Source organism: Salmo salar, chromosome ssa09, assembly GCF_905237065.1.
Source record: "Salmo salar chromosome ssa09, Ssal_v3.1, whole genome shotgun sequence".
NCBI classification, from domain to species: Eukaryota; Metazoa; Chordata; class Actinopteri; order Salmoniformes; family Salmonidae; genus Salmo; species Salmo salar.
The window spans coordinates 159,138,072-159,161,742 of NC_059450.1; the positions used below are offsets into that span (position 1 = coordinate 159,138,072).

At 47.9% G+C, this 23,671-nt stretch overlaps 1 protein-coding gene across 1 annotated transcript; it reads left to right on the forward strand.

Moving 5' to 3' along the window:
* Nucleotides 1-1,129: 1,129 nt before the first annotated feature.
* Nucleotides 1,130-13,899, forward strand: LOC123724115 (basic proline-rich protein-like; the record flags this gene model as incomplete). The annotated part of the gene is made up of 8 exons (XM_045687056.1): nucleotides 1,130-1,136; nucleotides 4,192-5,353; nucleotides 5,939-6,001; nucleotides 7,118-7,162; nucleotides 8,102-8,146; nucleotides 9,935-10,012; nucleotides 12,436-12,537; nucleotides 13,773-13,899. Coding segments are annotated over exons 1-8 (1,629 nt in total), but the record flags the coding sequence as incomplete, so codon positions are not given.
* Nucleotides 13,900-23,671: the final 9,772 nt, after the last annotated feature.

Below are 23,671 nucleotides of genomic sequence, written 5' to 3' on the forward strand. Positions count from 1 at the left end.
AGGTTGAAAAGGCATTTAGCTCATCTGGTAGGCTCGCTTCACTGGGCAGCTCGCGTCTAAGTTTCCCTTTGTAGTCTAGTTTTCAAGCCCTGCCACATCCGACGAGCGTCAGAGCAGGTGTAGTAGGATTTAATCTTAATCCCGTATTGACGCTTTGCTTGTTTGATGGTTCATCTGAGGGCATAGCGGGATTTCTTATGGGCGTCTGGATTAGTCTCCCGCACCTTGAAAGCGACAGCTCTAGCCTTTAGCTTGATGCGGATGTTGCCTGTAATCCATGGCTTCTGGTTGGGATATGTACGTACAGTCACTGTGGGGACGACATCATCAATGCACTTATTGATGAAGTCGATGACTGAGGTGGTGTATTCTTCAATGCCATTGGATGAATCACGGAACATTTTCCAGTCTGTTCTTGCAAAACAGTCCTGTAGTGTAGCATCCGCGTCATCTGACCACTTCCGTATTGAGTGAGTCACTGGTACTTCCTGCTTTAGTTTTTGCTTGTAAGCAGGAATCAGGAGGATAGAATTATGGTCAGATTTGCAAATAGGAGGACGGGGGAGAGCTTTCTATGCATCTCTGTTTGTGGAGTAAAGGTGGTCTAAGATTTTTTTTCCCCCTGGTTGCACATGTGACATGATGGTAAACATTTTGTAAAACTGATTTAAGTTTGCCTGCATTAAAGTCCCCGGCCACTAGGAGCGCCACTTATGGGTGAGCATTTTCTTATTTTCTTATGGCCTTATAGAGTTGGTTGAGTGCGGTCTTAGTACCAGCATCGGTTTGTGGTGGTAAATAGACGGCTACGAATAGTACAGATGAGACTCTTTTGGTAGATAGTGTGGTCTACAGCTTATCATGAGGTACTCTACCTCAGGCGAGCAATACCTCGAGACTTTTTAATATCAGACATCGCGCACCAGCTGTTATTGACAAAAAGACACACACCCCCACCCCTCGTCTTACCAGAGGTAGTGTCTCTGTTCTGCCGGTGCATGGAAAATCCCACTCACTCTATATTGTCCGTATCGTCGTTCAGCTGAAACATAAGATGTTACAGTTTTCAATATCCTGTTGGTAGGATAATCACATTTTATTGTCCAATGATTGCACGTTAGCGTGAAGAATGGAAGGTAGAGCGCGTTTACTCACTCGCCTCAGGATTCTCAGAAGGATCCCCGATCTGCGTCCCGTTTTCCGGCGTCTTTTCTTCACGGAAAAGACGTGGATCTGGACCTGTTCCAGTGAAAGCAGGATATCCTTCTCGTCTGACTCATTAAAGGAAAAAGTTTCTTCCAGTCCGTGGTGAGTAATCGCTTTTCTGATGTCCAGAAGTTATTTTCGGTCAAAAGAGGCAGAAGCAGCAACATTATGTACACAATAAGTAAAAAAATAAGTTATACAAAACGCAAAACAAATAACAAAATAGCACAATTGGTTGGGAAAATGTAAAACGTCAGCCCTGTTCTTTGGCGCCATCTTTACATGTCTTTGTCCTGGAAAGTTGCTGTTACTTATAATGTCATGCTAATCACATTAGCGCAAGTTAGCTCAAATGTCCCAGTATAGGGACACCAATCCTGTAGAGCAGTGTTTCCAAACTTTTTATAGTGCCCTCCCCTTCAAACGTTCAACATCCAATTGCGTACCTCCTCTAGCAGAAGGGTCAGCACACTCTCAAATGTTTTTTTTGTTGCCATCATTGTAAGCCTGCCACACACACACTATATGACACATTTATTAAACATAAGAATGGGTGTGAGTTTTTGTCACAACCCGACTCGTGGGAAGTGAAGAAGAGCTCTTATAGGACCAGGGCACAAATAATAATATAATAATAATCAATAATTTTGCTCTTTATTTAACACTCTCGATGAACAAACTTTGTTCATCGAAAATTGTGAATAACTCACCACAGGTGATTGAGAAGGCTGTGCTTGAAAGGATGTACATAACTCTGCAATGTTGTGTTGTATTGGAGAGAGTCTGTCTTAAATCATTTTCCACAGTCTGTGCCTGTATTTAGTTTTCATGCTAGTGAGGGCCAAGAATCCACTCTCACATAGGTACGTGGTTGCAAAGGGCATGTGTCTTAACAGCGTGATTTGCAAAGGCAGGATACTCTGAGCGCAGCTCAATCCAGAAATCTGGCAGTGGCTTCTGATTAAATAAAATTTTCACAGAACCGCTTAATGCAATTTTATTTTATATTTATTTATTAATTATATTTTGTTCAGATATCAAGTTGTTTTTGTCGTCCATTTTGGGAAAGTACATGCGTAATTGCTCACCCATCTCACTCAGGTGCTTCGCTATATCACATTTGACATTGTCCATAAACTTGAGTTAATTTGTACACAAAAAAAATATTTAATAATGGAAAGACCTGTGTTGTCCTTGTTAATGCAGACAGAGAAGAGCTCCAACTTCTTAATCATAGCCTCCATTTTGTCCTGCACATTGGATATAGTTGCAGATTCCCTGTAATCCTTGATTCAGATCATTCAGGTCAGACAAATGAAAATTATGGTCAGCAAAGAAAACTTTAAACTCATCTCTCGATTAAAAAAACGTGTCAATACTTTGCCCCTTGATAACCAGTGCACTTCTGTATGTTGTAAAAGCTTTACATGGTCGCTGCCCATATCATTGCATAGTGAAGAAAATACACGAGAGTTCAGGGGCCTTGCTTTAACAAAGTTAACCATTATCACTGTAATGTCCAAAACGTCTTTCAAGCTGTCAGGCATTACCTTGGCAGCAAGAGCCTCTCGGTGGATGCTGCAGTGACCCAAGGGGCATTGGGAGCATCTACTTACACACGCATTACCACTCCACTATGTCCCCCAGTCATGGCTTTTGCACCATCAGTACAGATATCAATATGTGCAGCAGCTACATTTGGCTATATACAGAGCGTTAGTGGAATTCCCATGAGAGAGTAACAGTTAATGCGATTGGATGTTCATTATTTGACTAGGCTACCTGTATTTGACATTGTGCTGTTATTTCACTGAACACTAGATGGTTTACATTTTTTACATTTTAGTCATTTAGCAGACACTCTTATCCAGAGCAACTTACAGTTGTGAATGCATACATTTTATATATATATATATTTTTTTTTTTTGCATACTGGTCCCACGTGGGAATCAAACCCACAACCCTGGCGTTGCAAACACCATGCTCTACCAACTGAGCCACACGGGACCAGGTTCATTTTATTATTGGCAGTGAAACGAGGCTACTCAGGCGAGGAAAAAACCTCACCCACATGCATAGCCTGTACTGTTTGAAAATGTGAATAAATTATTATTATTATATATGTGAAGAATTGTTTTTTAAAATTATATATATATATTTTTTTTTTAATGTGAATCACATTTTTATTTGGCGTAACCCCGACGGCCTTTGGGAATGCCATCAGGGGGCAGGTATTCCCAGTTTGAGAATACCTACCATAGAAGATAAATAACAGTCATCGGATTGAAGGAAGTAAAGTCACAACAATGTTAGTATAACAACGTTTCCATCTAAAGCCTAAGACTATTTAATTCTGTGTTTTTTTTTTTTAAATGCTCAAATAAACGCCAATAAAACATCCCAAATGACATCTGGGATCTAAAATGTAGTGCAGTAATTTTGACTGGAGCCCATAGGGCATTATATAGGGAAAAGGGTGGGATATGGGATTCAAGCATTGTTTGTTTTGAAACAAATACCACCAGATGTCTGGTTTAGCAGGAGGTGTGATAGCTGGAACACAGTCTGTACTCCTGAATGACAGTATAGATAAATAGACTTAATCTTCAAAAACTACCTCATTATCATCACCTTCAACCACAGAGAGAAAGAGGGATTAGACAGGGTTCCACGGAGGCACCACCACAACCAACAGCACTACTACAACCACCTCCACCAACACCACCACAACTACAACCACCACTACTACAACCACCTCCACCACAACCAACAGCACTACTACAACACCTCCACCAAATACAACACCCAAAAAAAACTACACAACAACAACCACCACCAACACAGCACTACTACAACCACCTCCACCAACACCACCACAACTACAACCACCACTACTACAACCACCTCCACCACAACCAACAGCACTACTACAACCAACTCCACCAACACCACCACTACTACAACCACCTCCATCACAACCAACAGCACTACTACAACCACCTCCACCAACACCAACACTACTACAACCACCACTACAACCACTACAACCACCTCCACCACCACCTCCACTACTACAACCACCTCCACCACCACCACCACTACTACAACCACCACTACCTCCACCAACACCAACACCACCACCACCACCACCACCACTACCACCACCACTTCAACCACCTCCACCACCACCACTACAACCACCACTACCTCCACCAACACCAACACCACCACCACCACCTCCACCACCACTACCACCACCACCACCACCACCACCACTACCACCACCTCCACCAACACCACCACTACAACCACCTCCACCACCACCACCACTACCACCACCTCCACCACCACCACCACTACAACCACCTCCACCAACACCACCACTACAACCACCTCCACCACCACCACCACTTCAACCACCACCACCACCACCTCCACCACCACCACCACTACAACCACCTCCACCAACACCACCACTACAACCACCTCCACCACCACCACCACTACAACCACCTCCACCACCAACACCACCACTACTACAACCACCTCCACCAACACCACCACTACAACCACCACTACAACCACCTCCACCACCACCACCACCACCACCACCTCCACCACCACCACCACCACTTCAACCACCTCCACCACCACCACCACTACAACCACCTCCACCACCACCACCACTACAACCACCACTACAACCACCTCCACCACCACCTCCACCACCACCTCCACCACCAACACCACCACTACAACCACCACTACAACCACCTCCACCACCACCACCACTACAACCACCTCCACCACCACCACTACAACCACCTCCACCACCACCACCACTACAACCACCTCCACCAACACCACCACTACTACAACCACCTCCACCACCACCACCACTACAACCACCTCCACCAACACCACCACCACTACAACCACCTCCACCAACACCACCACCACTACAACCACCTCCACCACCACCACCACTACAACCACCAATACAACCACCTCCACCACCACCACCACTACAACCACCTCCACCAACACCACCACCACTACAACCACCACTACCTCCACCAACACCACCACTACTACAACCACCACTACCTCCACCACCACCACCACTACAACCACCTCCACCAACACCTCTACTACTACCAACACCTCTACTACCACCTCTACTACCACCACCTCTACTACTACCACCACCTCTACTACCACCACCTCAACTATTACAACCACCTCTACTATTACCACCACCTCTACTACTACCACCACCTCTACTATCACCCTCTCTACTATTACCACCACCTCTACTATTTCCACCACCTCTACTACTACCACCAGCTCTACTACTATCACCAGCTCTACAATTACCAGAACCTCTACTACTACCACCACCTCTAATACCACCACCTCTACTATTACCACCACCTCTACTACCACCACCACGACCTCTACTACTACCACCACCACCTCTACTTACACCAGCTCTACTATTACCAGCACCTCTACTACTACCACCACCTCTACTACCACCACCTCTACTATTACCACCACCTCTACTACCACCACCACCACCTCTACTATTACCACCACCTCTACTATTACCACCACCTCTACTACTACCACCACCTCTACTACTACCACCACCTCTACTACTATCACCAGCTCTACTATTACCAGCACCTCTACTACTACCACCACCTCTACTACCACCACCTCTACTATTACCACCACCTCCACCAACACCACCACCTCCACCAACACCACCACCTCCACCAACACCACCACCTCTACTACTACCAACACCTCTACTACCACCTCTACTACCACCACCTCAACTATTACCACCACCTCTACTACTACCACCACCTCTACTACCACCACCTCTACTATTACCACCACCTCTACTATTACCACCACCTCTACTACTACCACCACCTCTACTACTACCACCACCTCTACTACTATCACCAGCTCTACTATTACCAGCACCTCTACTACTACCACCACCTCTACTACCACCACCTCTACTATTACCACCACCTCTACTACTACTACAACCACCTCTACTACTACCACCTCTACTACCACCACCTCTACTACCACCACCACCTCTACTACCACCTCCTCTACTACTACCACCACCTCTACTACTACCACCACCTCTACTACCACCACCTCTACTACCACCATTACTACTACCACCACCTCTACTACTACAACCACCTCTACTACTACCACCTCTACTACTACCACCTCTTCTACTACCACCTCTACTACCACCTCCTCTACTACTACCACCACCCCTACTACCACCACCGCTACTACCACGACCTATACTACTACCACCATTTCTACTACTACCACCACCTCTACTACTACCACCACCTCTACTACCACCACCTCAACTATTACAACCATCTCTACTATTACCACCACCTCTACTACTACCACCACCTCTACTACCACCACCTCTACTATTACCACCACCTCTACTATTTCCACCACCTCTACTACTACCACCAGCTCTACTACTATCACCAGCTCTACAATTACCAGCACCTCTACTACTACCACCACCTCTAATACCACCACCTCTACTATTACCACCACCTCTACTACCACCACCACCTCTACTACTACCACCACCACCTCTACTTACACCAGCTCTACTATTACCAGCACCTCTACTACTACCACCACCTCTACTACCACCACCTCTACTATTACCACCACCTCTACTACCACCACCACCTCTACTATTACCACCACCTCTACTATTACCACCACCTCTACTACTACCACCACCTCTACTACTACCACCACCTCTACTACTATCACCAGCTCTACTATTACCAGCACCTCTACTACTACCACCACCTCTACTACCACCACCTCTACTATTACCACCACCTCCACCAACACCACCACCTCCACCAACACCACCACCTCTACTACTACCAACACCTCTACTACCACCTCTACTACCACCACCTCAACTATTACCACCACCTCTACTACTACCACCACCTCTACTACCACCACCTCTACTATTACCACCACCTCTACTATTACCACCACCTCTACTACTACCACCACCTCTACTACTACCACCACCTCTACTACTACCACCACCTCAACTATTACCACCACCTCTACTACTACCACCACCTCTACTACCACCACCTCTACTATTACCACCACCTCTACTATTACCACCACCTCTACTACTACCACCACCTCTACTACTACCACCACCTCTACTACTATCACCAGCTCTACTATTACCAGCACCTCTACTACTACCACCACCTCTACTACCACCACCTCAACTATTACCACCACCTCTACTACCACCATTACTACTACCACCAACTCTACTACTACAACCACCTCTACTACTACCACCTCTACTACCACCACCTCTACTACTACCACCACCTCTACTACCACCACCTCTACTATTACCACCACCTCTACTATTTCCACCACCTCTACTACTACCACCAGCTCTACTACTATCACCAGCTCTACAATTACCAGCACCTCTACTACTACCACCACCTCTAATACCACCACCTCTACTATTACCACCACCTCTACTACCACCACCACCTCTACTACTACCACCACCACCTCTACTACCACCAGCTCTACTATTACCAGCACCTCTACTACTACCACCACCTCTACTACCACCACCTCTACTATTACCACCACCTCTACTACCACCACCACCTCTACTATTACCACCACCTCTACTATTACCACAACCTCTACTACTACCACCACCTCTACTACTACCACCACCTCTACTACTATCACCAGCTCTACTATTACCAGCACCTCTACTACTACCACCACCTCTACTACCACCACCTCTACTATTACCACCACCTCCACCAACACCACCACCTCCACCAACACCACCACCTCTACTACTACCAACACCTCTACTACCACCTCTACTACCACCACCTCAACTATTACCACCACCTCTACTACTACCACCACCTCTAATTCCACCACCTCTACTATTACCACCACCTCTACTATTACCACCACCTCTACTACTACCACCACCTCTACTACTACCACCACCTCTACTACTATCACCAGCTCTACTATTACCAGCACCTCTACTACTACCACCACCTCTACTACCACCACCTCTACTATTACCACCACCTCTACTACTACTACCACCACCTCTACTACTACCACCTCTACTACCACCACCTCTACTACTACCACCACCTCTACTACCACCACCTCTACTACCACCATTACTACTACCACCACCTCTACTACTACAACCACCTCTACTACTACCACCTCTACTACCACCACCTCTACTACCACCACCTCTACTACCACCTCCTCTACTACTACCACCACCCCTACTACCACCACCGCTACTTCCACGACCTATACTACTACCACAATTACTACTACCACCAACTCTACTACTACCACCACATCTACTACTACCACCACCTCTACTACTACCACCTCCTCTACTACTACCACCACCTCTACTACCACCAACTCTACTACCACCACCTCTACTATTACCACCTCTACTATTACCACCTCTACTACCACCACCTCTACTACCACCTCCTCTACTACTACCACCACCTCTACTACCACCACCTCTATTTTTACCACCACCTCGTCTACCACCACCTCTACTACTACCACCACCTCTACTACCACCACCTCTACTACTACCACCACCTCAACTACTACCACCTCTAATACTACCACCACCCCTACTACCACCACCTCTACTACCACGACCTCTACTACTACCACCATTTCTACTACTACCACCACCTCTACTACTACCACCACCTCTACTACTACCACCACCTCTACTACCACCACCCCTACTACCACCACCTCTACTACCACGACCTCTACTACTACCACCATTTCTACTAATACCACCAACTCTACTACTACCACCACCTCTACTACTACCGCCACCTCTTCTACTACCACCATTTCTACTACTACCACCTCCTCTACTACTACCACCACCTCTACTACTACCACCACCTCTACTACCACCACCTCTACTACCACCATTACTACTACCACCAACTCTACTACTACCACCACCTCTACTACCACCACCTCTACTACCACCACCTCTACTACCACCATTACTACCACCTTCTCCTCTACTACTACCACCATCTCTACTACTACCACCTCCTCTACTACTACCACCACCTCTACTACCACCACCTCTACTACTACCACCTCCTCGACTACTACCACCACCTCTACTACCACCAACTCTACTACCACCACCTCTACTATTACCACCTCTACTACTACCACCTCCACTACTACCACCTCTACTACCACCTCCTCTACTACTACCACCACCTCTACTACCACCACCTCTACTACCACCTCCTCTACTACTACCACCACCTCTATTTTTACCACCACCTCTACTACCACCACCTCTACTAAAACCACCACCTCTACTACTACCACCTCTACTACCACCACCCCTACTACCACCACCTCTACTACCACGACCTCTACTTCTACCACCATTTCTACTACTACCACCACCTCTACTACTACCACCACCTCTACTACCACCACCCCTACTACCACCACCTCTACTACCACGACCTCTACTACTACCACCATTTCTACTACTACCACCAACTCTACTACTACCACCACCTCTACTACTACCACCACCTCTACTACCACCACCTCTACTATTACCACCACCTCCACCAACACCACCACCTCCACCAACACCACCACCTCTACTACTACCAACACCTCTACTACCACCTCTACTACCACCACCTCAACTATTACCACCACCTCTACTACTACCACCACCTCTACTACCACCACCTCTACTATTACCACCACCTCTACTATTACCACCACCTCTACTACTACCACCACCTCTACTACTACCACCACCTCTACTACTATCACCAGCTCTACTATTACCAGCACCTCTACTACTACCACCACCTCTACTACCACCACCTCTACTATTACCACCACCTCTACTACTACCACCACCACCTCCTCTACTACCACCACCTCTACTACTACCACCTCTACTACCACCACCTCTACTACCACCACCACCTCTACTACCACCTCCTCTACTACTACCACCACCTCTACTACTACCACCACCTCTACTACCACCACCTCTACTACCAGCATTACTACTACCACCACCTCTACTACTACAACCACCTCTACTACTACCACCTCTACTACTACCACCTCTTCTACTACCACCTCTACTACCACCTCCTCTACTACTACCACCACCCCTACTACCACCACCGCTACTACCACGACCTATACTACTACCACCATTTCTACTACTACCACCACCTCTACTACCACCACCTCTCCTACCACAATTACTACTACCACCAACTCTACTACTACCACCACCTCTACTACTACCACCACCTCTACTACTACCACCTCCTCTACTACTACCACCACCTCTACTACCACCAACTCTACTACCACCATCTCTACTATTACCACCTCTACTATTACCACCTCTACTACCACCACCTCTACTACCACCTCCTCTACTACTACCACCACCTCTACTACCACCACCTCTATTTTTAACACCACCTCTTCTACCACCACCTCTACTACTACCACCACCTCTACTACCACCACCTCTACTACTACCACCACCTCAACTACTACCACCTCTAATACTACCACCACCTCTACTACCACCACCTCTACTACCACGACCTCTACTACTACCACCATTTCTACTACTACCACCACCTCTACTACTACCACCACCTCTACTACTACCACCACCTCTACTACCACCACCCCTACTACCACCACCTCTACTACCACCTCCTCTACTACTACCACCACCCCTACTACCACCACCGCTACTACCACGACCTATACTACTACCACCATTTCTACTACTACCACCACCTCTACTACCACCACCTCTCCTACCACAATTACTACTACCACCAACTCTACTACTACCACCACCTCTACTACTACCACCACCTCTACTACTACCACCTCCTCTACTACTACCACCACCTCTACTACCACCAACTCTACTACCACCATCTCTACTATTACCACCTCTACTATTACCACCTCTACTACCACCACCCTACTACCACCTCCTCTACTACTACCACCACCTCTACTACCACCACCCTATTTTTAACACCACCACTTCTACCACCACCCCACACTACCACCACCTCAACTACCACCACCTCTACTACTACCACCACCTCAACTACACCACCTCTAATACTACCACCAATCCCTACTACCACCAATCCACTACCACCACCTCTACTACTACCACCATTTCTACTACTACCACCACTCTACTACTACCACCACCTCTACTACTACCACCACCCTACTACCACCAACCACTACCACCACCTCTACTACCACGACCCCACTACTACCACCAATTCTATAATACCAACAACCACTACTACCACCACCTCTACTACCACCGCCACCTCTACTACTACCACCATTTCCCTACTACTACCACCTCCTCTACTACTACCACCACCTCTACTACTACCACCACCTCTACTACCACCACTCTACTACCACCATTACTACTACCACCAACTCTACTACTACCACCACCTCTACTACCACCACCACTACCACCACCATTACTACCACCACCTCTCTACTACTACCACCATCTATACTACCACCCTCTACTATACCACCACCTCTACTACCACCACCCATACTACCACCTCCTCGACTACTACCACCACCTCTACTACCACCAACTTCTACTACCACCACCTTACATTACCACCTCTACTACTACCACCTCCACTACCACCACCTACCACCACCACTCTACTACTACCACCACCTCTACTACCACCACCTCTACTACCACTCCTCTACTACTACCACCACCCCTATTTTTACACCACCTACTACCACCACCCCCACTAAAACCACCACCTCTACTACTACCACCTCTACTACCACCATCTCTAATACTACCACCACCCCTACTACCACCACCTCTACTACCACGACCCTACTTCTACCACCATTTCTACTATACCACCACCTCTACTACTACCACCAACCACTACCACCAACCCTACTACCACCTACCGACCTCTACTACTACCACCATTCTACTACTACCACCAACCCACAACCACCACCTCTACTACTACCACCACCTCTACTACCACCACCTCTACTATTACCACCACCTCCACCAACACCACCACCTCCACCAACACCACCACCTCTACTACTACCAACACTCTACTACCACCTCTACTACCACCACCTCAACTATTACCACCACCTCTACTACTACCACCACCTCTACTACCACCACCTCCACTATTACCACCACCTCTACTATTACCACCAATCTACTACTACCACCACCTCACTACTACCACCACCTCTACTACTATCACCAGCTCTACTATTACCACCACCACCCCACTACACCACCTCTATACCACCACCCCTACTACTACCACCAATCACTCCCACCACCACCCCTACTACCACCATCCCTACTACTACCACCAACCTACTACTACCACCACCTCTACTACCACCACCTCTACTACCAGCATTACTACTACCACCACCTCTACTACTACAACCACTCTACTACTACACACCTCTACTACTACCACCTCTTCTACTACCACCTCTACTACCACCAACCACTACCACCACCATCTACTACCACCACCTCTACTACTACCACCATTTCTACTAATACCACCAAACTCTACTACCACCACCAATCACACTACCACCACCTCTACTACTACCACCATTTCTGCAACTACCACCCCCTACTACTACCACCACCTCTACTACTACCACCACCTCACTACTACCACCACCATTATACTACCACCAACTCTACTACTACCACATCCTCTACTACCACCACCTACTACCACCATTACTACCACCACCTCCTCTACTACTACCACCACTCTACTACTACCACCACCTCTACTACTACCACCACCTCTACTACCACCACACTCTACTACTACCAACCTCGACTACTACCACCACCCTACTACCACCAACTCTATACCACCACCTCTACTATTACCAACCCTACTTCACTACCACCTCCACTACTACCACCCCACTACCACCTCCTCTACTACTACCACCACCTCTACTACCACCACCTCTACTACCACCTCCTCTACTATACCACTACCTCTATTTTTACCACCACCTCTACTACCACCACCTCTACTAAAACCACCACCTCTACTACTACCACCTCTACTACCACCACCCTAATACTACCACCACCCTACTACCACCACTCTACTACCACGACCACTTCTACCACATTCTACTACTACCACCACCTCTACTACTACCATCACTACTACCACCAACCACACCAACTACTACCACACACTACTACCACCATTTCTACTACTACCACCAACTCTACTACTACCACCACCACTACTACCACCTCTACTACCACCACCTCTACTATTACCACCACCTCCACCAACACCACCACCTCCACCAACACCACCACCTCTACTACTACCAACACCTCTACTACCACCCTCTACTACCACCCTCTCAACTATTACCACCACCTCTACTACTACCACCAATCATACCACCAACTCTACTATTACCACCACCTCTACTATTACCACCAACCTATACTACTACCACCACCTCTATACTACCACCACCTCTACTACTATCACCAGCTCTACTATTACCAGCACCTCTACTACTACCACCACCTCTACTACCACCACCCTCTACTATTACCACCACCTCTACTACTACCACCACCACCTCCTCTACTACCACCACCTCTACTACTACCACCTCCACTACCACCACCCCTACTACCACCACCACTACTACCACCCCTCTACTACTACCACCACCTCTACTACTACCACCACCCTACCACCACCACCTCTACTACCACCATTACTACTACCACCACTCTACTACTACAACCACCTCTACTACTACCACCTCTACTACTACCACCCTCTTCTACTACCACCCCTACTACCACCTCCTCTACTACTACCACCACCCACTACCACCACCGCTTACTATCACGACCTATACTACTACCACCATTTCTACTACTACCACCTCCCTACTACTACCACCACCTCTATTACTACCACCACCTCTACTACCACCACCCTCCTACCACAATTACTACTACCACCAACTCTACTACTACCACCACCTCTACTACTACCACCACCTCTACTACTACCACCTCCTCTACTACTACCACCACCATCTACTACCACCAACTCTACTACCACCAACTCTACTATTACCACCCTACTATTACCACCTCTACTACCACCACCTCTACTACCACCTCCTCTACTATACCACCACCTCTACTACCACCACATTATTTTTACCACCACCTCTTCTACCACCACCTCTACTACTACCACCACCTCTACTACCACCACCTCTACTACTACCACCACCAACTATACTACCACCTCTACCACTACCACCAACTACTACACCTCACTACCACCATCACTACTACCACCATTTCTACTACTACCACCACCTCTACTATAACACCACCTCCACTACTACCACCACACCTACTACCACCACCCCCTACTACCACCAACTCTACTACCACGAACTCTACTACTACCACCATTTCTACTAATACCAACCAACTCTACTACTACCACCACCTCCACTACTACCGCCACCCCTACTACTACCACCATTCTACTACTACCACCTCCTCTACTACTACCACCACCTCACTACACCCACCTCTACTACACCATTACTACTACCACCAACTCTACTACTACCACCACCTCTACTACCACCACCTCTACTACCACCACCTCTACTACCACCATTACTATCACCACCCCACTACTACCACCATCTCTACTACTACACCACCCACTATACCTACCACTCTATACCACCACACTACACCACCTCCGGACTATACCACCACCCTACTACCACCAACCCACTACCACCACCTCTACTATTACCACCTCTACTACTACCACCTCCACTATACCACCTCTACTACCACCACATCTACTACTAACATAAACCACCAACAACCACCCATTTTAACCACCTCTACTACACCACCCTACATTACCACCACCTCCACCAACACCACCACTCACTACACCACACCTCCACAACACACACTCACACTACCAACACATCTACTACCAACCTACACCACCACCTAAATACACACCATATACCACAACAATTATATTAACCACCAATAACCACCCACATACCACAACTACTATACCACCACCTACTACTATCACCAGCCACCATTACAGCACCCTACTATACCACCACCTCTACTACCACCACCTCACTACTACCACCACCTCTACTACCACCATCTTTACTACCACCATTACTACTACCAACAACCCTACTACTACAACCACTCTACTACTACCAATTCTACTACCACCACCTCTACTACTACCACCAATCTACTACCACCACCTCTACTATTACCACCAACTCTACTATTTCACCACCCTACTACTACCACCAGCTCTACTACTATCACCAGCTCTCTACAATTACCAGCACCCTACTACTACCACCACCTCTAATACCACCACCTCTACTATTACCACCAATTCTCTACTACCACCACCACCTCTACTACTACCACCACCATTCACTACCACCAGCTCTACTATTACCAGCACCCCTACTACTACCACCACCTCTACTACCACCACCTCTACTATTACCACCACCTCTACTACCACCACCACCCTACTATTACCACCACCTACTATTACCACAAACCCTACTACTACCACCACCTCTACTACTACCTCCACCTCTACTACTATCACTAGCTCTACTATTACCAGCACCTCTACTACTACCACCACCTCTACTACCACCACCTCTACTATTACCACCACCTCCACCAACACCACCACCTCCACCAACACCACCACCTCTACTACTACCAACACCTCTACTACCACCTCTACTACCACCACCTCAACTATTACCACCACCTCTACTACTACCACCACCTCTACTACCACCACCACTATTACCACCAGCCTACTATTACCACCACCTCTACTACTACCACCACCCTACTACTACCACCACCTCTACTACTATCACCAGCTCTACTATTACCAGCACCTCTACTACTACCACCACCTCTACTACCACCAACTCTACTATTACCACCACCTCTACTACTACTACCACCACTACTACTACCACCTCTACTACCACCACCTCTACTACTACCACCACCTCTACCACCACCAACCCTACTACCACCATTACTACTACCACCAACTCTACTACTACAACCAACTCACTACTACCACCTCTACTACTACCACCTCTTCTACTACCACTCTACTACCACCTCCTCTACACTACCACCAACCACTACCACCACACGACTTCCACGACCATACTACTACCACAATTACTACTACCACCAACCCTACTACTACCACCACATCTACTATACCACCACCTCTACTACTACCACCTCCTCTACTACTACCACCACCCTCTACTACCACCAACCCTACTACCACCACCCTACTACTACCACCTCACTATTACCACCCTACTACCACCACCTCTACTACCACCTCCTCTACTACTACCACCACTCTACTACCACCACCTCTATTTTTACCACCAACTCTACCACCACCACTACTACTACCACCACCTTACTACCACCACCTACTACTACCACCACCTCAACTATACCACCCAATACTACCACCACCTCTACTACTACCAACACACACCATACTACTACCACCAATTTCTACTACTACCACCACCTCTACTACTACCACCACCTCTACTACTACCACTTTACCACTACCACCCACTACCACCACCTCTACTACCACGAACCACTACTACCACCATTTCTACTAATACCAACCAACTCTACTACTACCACCACCTCTACTACTACCGCCACCTCTTCTACTACCACCATTTCTACTACTACCACCTCCTCTACTACTACCACCACCTCTACTACTACCACCACCTCTACTACCACCACCTCTACTACCACCATTACTACTACCACCAACCTCTACTACTACCACCACCTCTACCACCACCAATCACTACCACCACCTCTACTACCACCATTACTACCACACCTCTCTACTACTACCACCATCTCTACTACTACCACCTCCTCTACTACTACCACCACCCTACTACCACCACCTACTAACCACCCCCGACTACTACCACCACATACCACCAACTCTACTACCACCACCTCTACTATTACCACTCTCACTACTACCACCTCCACTACTACACTCTACTACCACCCCCTCACACTACACCACCTCTACTACCACCACCTCTACTACCACCTCCTCTACTACTACCACCACCCCCTATTTTTACCACCACTCTACTACCACCACCTCTACTAAACCACCACCTCTACTACTACCACCTCTACTACCACCAATACAATACTACCACCAACCCTACTACCACACCTCTACTACCACGACCTCCACTTCTACCACCATTTCTACTACTACCACCACCTCACTACTACCACCACCTCTACTACACCACCCTACTACCACCACCTCTACTACCACGACCTCTACTACTACCACCATTTCTACTACTACCACCAACTCTACTACTACCACCACCTCTACTACTACCACCACCTCTACTACCACCACCTCTACTATTACCACCACCTCCACTCAACACCACCACCTCCACCAACACCACCACCTCTACTACTACCAACACCTCTACTACCACCTCTACTACCACCACCTCCAACTATTACCACCACCTCTACTACTACCACCACCTCTACTACCACCAACTCTACTATTACCACCACCTCTACTATTACCACCAACCTACTACTACCACCACACTCTACTACTACCACACCTCTACTACTATCACCAGCTCTACTATTACCAGCACCTCTACTACTACCACCAACCTCTACTACCACCACCCCTACTATTACCACCACCCTACTACTACCACCACCACCTCCCTCTACACACCACCTCTACTACTACCAACCTCTACTACCACCACCTCTACTACCACCACCACCTCTACTACCACCTCCTCTACTACTACCACCACCTCCACTACTACCACCACCTACCACCACCCTACTACCAGCATTACTACCACCACCACCTCTACTACTACAACCACCTCTACTACTACCACTCCACACTACCACTCTTCTACTACCACACTATACACCTCTCACTACTACCACCAACCCTACTACCACCACGCTACTACCACGCCCATACTACTACCACCATTTCTACTACTACCACCTCCCTCTACTACTACCACACCCACTACTACCACCACCTCTACTACCACCACCCCCTCCTACCACAATTACTACTACCACCAACCTACTACTACCACCATCCTCACTACTACCACCACCCTACTACTACCACCTCCTCTACTACTACCACCACCTCTACTACCACCAACTCTACTACCACCATCTCTACTATTACCACCTCTACTATTACCACCTCTACTACCACCACCTACTACCACCTCCTCTACTACTACCACCACCTCTACTACCACCACCTCTATTTTTAACACCACCTCTTCTACCACCATCTACTACTACCACCACCTCTACTACCACCATCTCTACTACTACCACCACCCTCAACTACTACCACCTCTAATACTACCACCACCCCTACTACCACCACCTCTACTACCTAGACCTCTACCACTACCACCATTTCTACTACTACCACCACCTCTACTATACCACCACCTCTACTACTACCACCACCCTACTACCACCACCCCTACTACCACCACCTCTACTACCACGACCCTACTACTACCACCATTTCTACTAATACCACCAACCTACTATACCACCACCTCACTACTACCGCCACCTCCACTACTACCACCATTTCTACTACTACCACCTCCTCTACTACTACCACCACCCATTACTACCACCACCTCTACTACCACCACCCTACTACCACCATTACTACTACCACCAACTCTACTACTACCACCACCTCTACTACCACCACCTCTACTACCACCATTACTACCACCACCTCCTCTACTACTACCACCATCTCTACTACTACCACCTCCCCTACTACTACCACCACCCTACTACCACCACCTCTACTACTACCACCTCCTCGGACTACTACCACCACCTCACTACCACCAACTCTACTACCACCACCTCTACTATTACCAACTCTACTACTACCACCTCCACTACTACCACACTCTACTACACCCTACTACTACCACCACCTCTACTACCACCAACTCTACTACCACCTCCTCTACTACTACCACCACCTCTATTTTTACCACCACCTCTACTACCACCACCTCTACAAAACCACCACCTCTACTACTACCACCTCTACTACCACCACCTCTAATACTACCACCACCCCTACTACCACCACCTCTACTACCACACCTCTACTTCTACCACCATTCTACTACTACCACCACCCTCTACTACTACCACCACCCTACTACCACCAACCCCTACTACCACCAACCTCTACTACCACGACCCATACCACCATTTCTACTACTACCACCACTCTACTACTACCACCACCCCACTACCACCAACCCCTACTACCACCACCTACTACCACGACCTCTACTACTACCACCATTTCTACTACTACCACCAACTCTACTACTACCACCACCTCTACTACTACCACCCTACTACCACCAACCTACTATTACCACCACCTCCACCAACACCACCACCTCCACCAACACCACCACCTCTACTACTACCAACACCCCTACTACCACCCCCACTACCACCAACCCAACATTACCACCACCTCTACTACTACCACCAACTCTACTACCACCACCTCTACTATTACCACCACCTCTACTATTACCACCACCTCTACTACTACCACCAACCTCTACTACTACCACCACCTCTACTACTATCACCAGCTCCTACTATTACCAGCACCTCTACTACTACCACCAACCTCACTACACCACCTACTATTACCACCAACTCTACTACTACACCACCACCTCTCTACTACCACCAACTCTACTACTACCACCTCTACTACCACCACCTCTACTACCACCACCACCTCTACTACCACCTCCTCTACTACTACCACCACCCTACTACTACCACCACCTCTACTACCACCACCTCTACTACCAGCATTACTACTACCACCAACCTCTACTACTACAACCAATCTACTACTACCACCTCTACTACTACCACCTCTTCTACTACCACTTCTACTACACACCTCTACTACTACCACCACTCTACTACCACCAACGCTACTACCACGACCTATACTACTACCACCATTTCTACTACTACCACCTCCCACTATACCACCACCTCTACTACTACCACCACCCTACTACCACCACCCCTCCTACCACAATTACTACTACCACCAACCCTACTACTACCACCACCTCTACTACTACCACCACTCCACTACTACCACCTCCTCTACTACTACCACCACCCTCTACTACCACCAACTCTACTACCACCATCTCTACTATTACCACCCTACTATTACCAATTTCTTACTACCACCACCTCTACTACCACCTCCCTCTACTACTACCACCACCTCTACTACCACCACTTTTATTTTTAACACCAACCTCTACCACCACCTCTACTACTACCACCACCTCCACTACCACCACCTCTACTACTACCACCACCTCAACTACTACCACCTCTAATACTACCACCAACACCTACTACCACCACCTCCACTACCTAGACCTCCACTACTACCACCATTTCTATACTACCAACTCACACACCACCACCTCTACTACTACCACCAATTTACTACCAACACCCCACTACCACCACTACTACCACGACCTCTACAATACCACCATTTCTACTAATACCATCAACTCCACTACTACCACCACCCTACTACCACCGCTCACCTCTACTACTACCACCATTTCTACTACTACCACCTCCTCTACTACTACCACCACCTCTATTACTACCACCACCTCTACTACCACCACCTCTACTACCACCATTACTACTACCACCAACTCTACTACTACCACCACCTCTACTACCACCACCTCTACTACCACCATTACTACCACCACCTCCTCTACTACTACCACCATCTCTACTACTACCACCTCCTCTACTACTACCACCACCTCTACTACCACCACCTCTACTACTACCACCTCCTCGACTACTACCACCACCTCTACTACCACCAACTCTACTACCACCACCTCTACTATTACCACCTCTACTACTACCACCTCCACTACTACCACCTCTACTACCACCTCCTCTACTACTACCACCACCCTACTACCACCAACCTACTACCACACTCCCTCTACTACTACCACCACCTCTATTTTTACCACCACCTCTACTACCACCAACCTCTACTAAAACCACCACCCTATACTACCACTCTACTACCACCACCTCTAATACTACCACCCAACCCCTATACCACTACCTCTACTACCACGACCTCTACTTCTACCACCATTTACTACTACCACCAACAATCTACTACTACCACCACCTCTACTACCACCACCCCTACTACCACCACCTCTACTACCACGACCTCTACTACTACCACCATTCTACTACTACCACCAACTCTACTACTACCACCACCCCTACTACTACCACCACCTCTACTACCACCACCTCTACTATTACCACCACTCCACCAACACCACCACCTCCACCAACACCACCACCCCTACTACTACCAACACCTCTACCACCACCTCCACTACCACCACCTCAACTATTACCACCACCTCTACTACTACCACCACCTCTACTACCACCATCTCTACTATTACCACCACCTCTACTATTACCACCACCCACTACTACCACCACCTCTACTACTACCACCACCTCTACTACTATCACCAGCCCACTATTACCAGCACCTCTACTACTACCACCACCTCTACTACCACCACCTCTACTATTACCACCACCTCTACTACTACCACCACCACCTCCTCTACTACCACCACCTACTACTACCACCTCTACTACCACCACCTCTACTACCACACCAACTCTACTACCACCTCCTCTACTACTACCACCAACCTCTACTACTACCACCACCTCTACTACCACCACCTCTACTACCACCATTACTACTACCACCACCTCTACTACTACAACCACCTCTACTACTACCACCTCTACTACTACCACCTCTTCTACTACCACCTCTACTACCACCTCCTCTACTACTACCACCACCCCTACTACCACCACCGCTACTACCACGACCTATACTACTACCACCATTTCTACTACTACCACCTCCTCTACTACTACCACCACCTCTATTACTACCACCACCTCTACTACCACCACCTCTCCTACCACAATTACTACTACCACCAACTCTACTACTACCACCACCTCTACTACTACCACCACCTCTACTACTACCACCTCCTCTACTACTACCACCACCTCTACTACCACCAACTCTACTACCACCACCTCTACTATTACCACCTCTACTATTACCACCTCTACTACCACCACCTCTACTACCACCTCCTCTACTACTACCACCACCTCTACTACCACCACCTCTATTTTTACCACCACCTCTTCTACCACCACCTCTACTACTACCACCACCTCTACTACCACCACCTCTACTACTACCACCACCTCAACTACTACCACCTCTAATACTACCACCACCCCTATACCACCACCTCTACTACCACGACCTCTACTACTACCAACATTTCTACTACTACCACCACCTCTACTATAACACCACCTCTACTACTACCACCACCTCTACTACCACCAACCCTACTACCACCACCTCTACTACCACGAACTCTACTACTACCACCATTTCTACTACTACCACCAACCCTACTACTACCACCACCTCTACTACTACCGCCACCTCTACTATACCACCATTTCTACTACTACCACCTCCTCTACTACTACCACCACCCCATACCCACTCACTACCACAATACTACCACCAACTCTACATACCACCACCTCTACTACCACCACCTCTACTACCACCACCTCTACTACCACCATTATATCACCACCTCCTCTACTACTACCACCATCTCTACTACTACCACCTCCTCTACTACTACCACCACCTCTACTACCACCACCTCTACTACTACCACCTCCTCGACTACTACCACCACCTCTACTACCACCAACCTACTACCA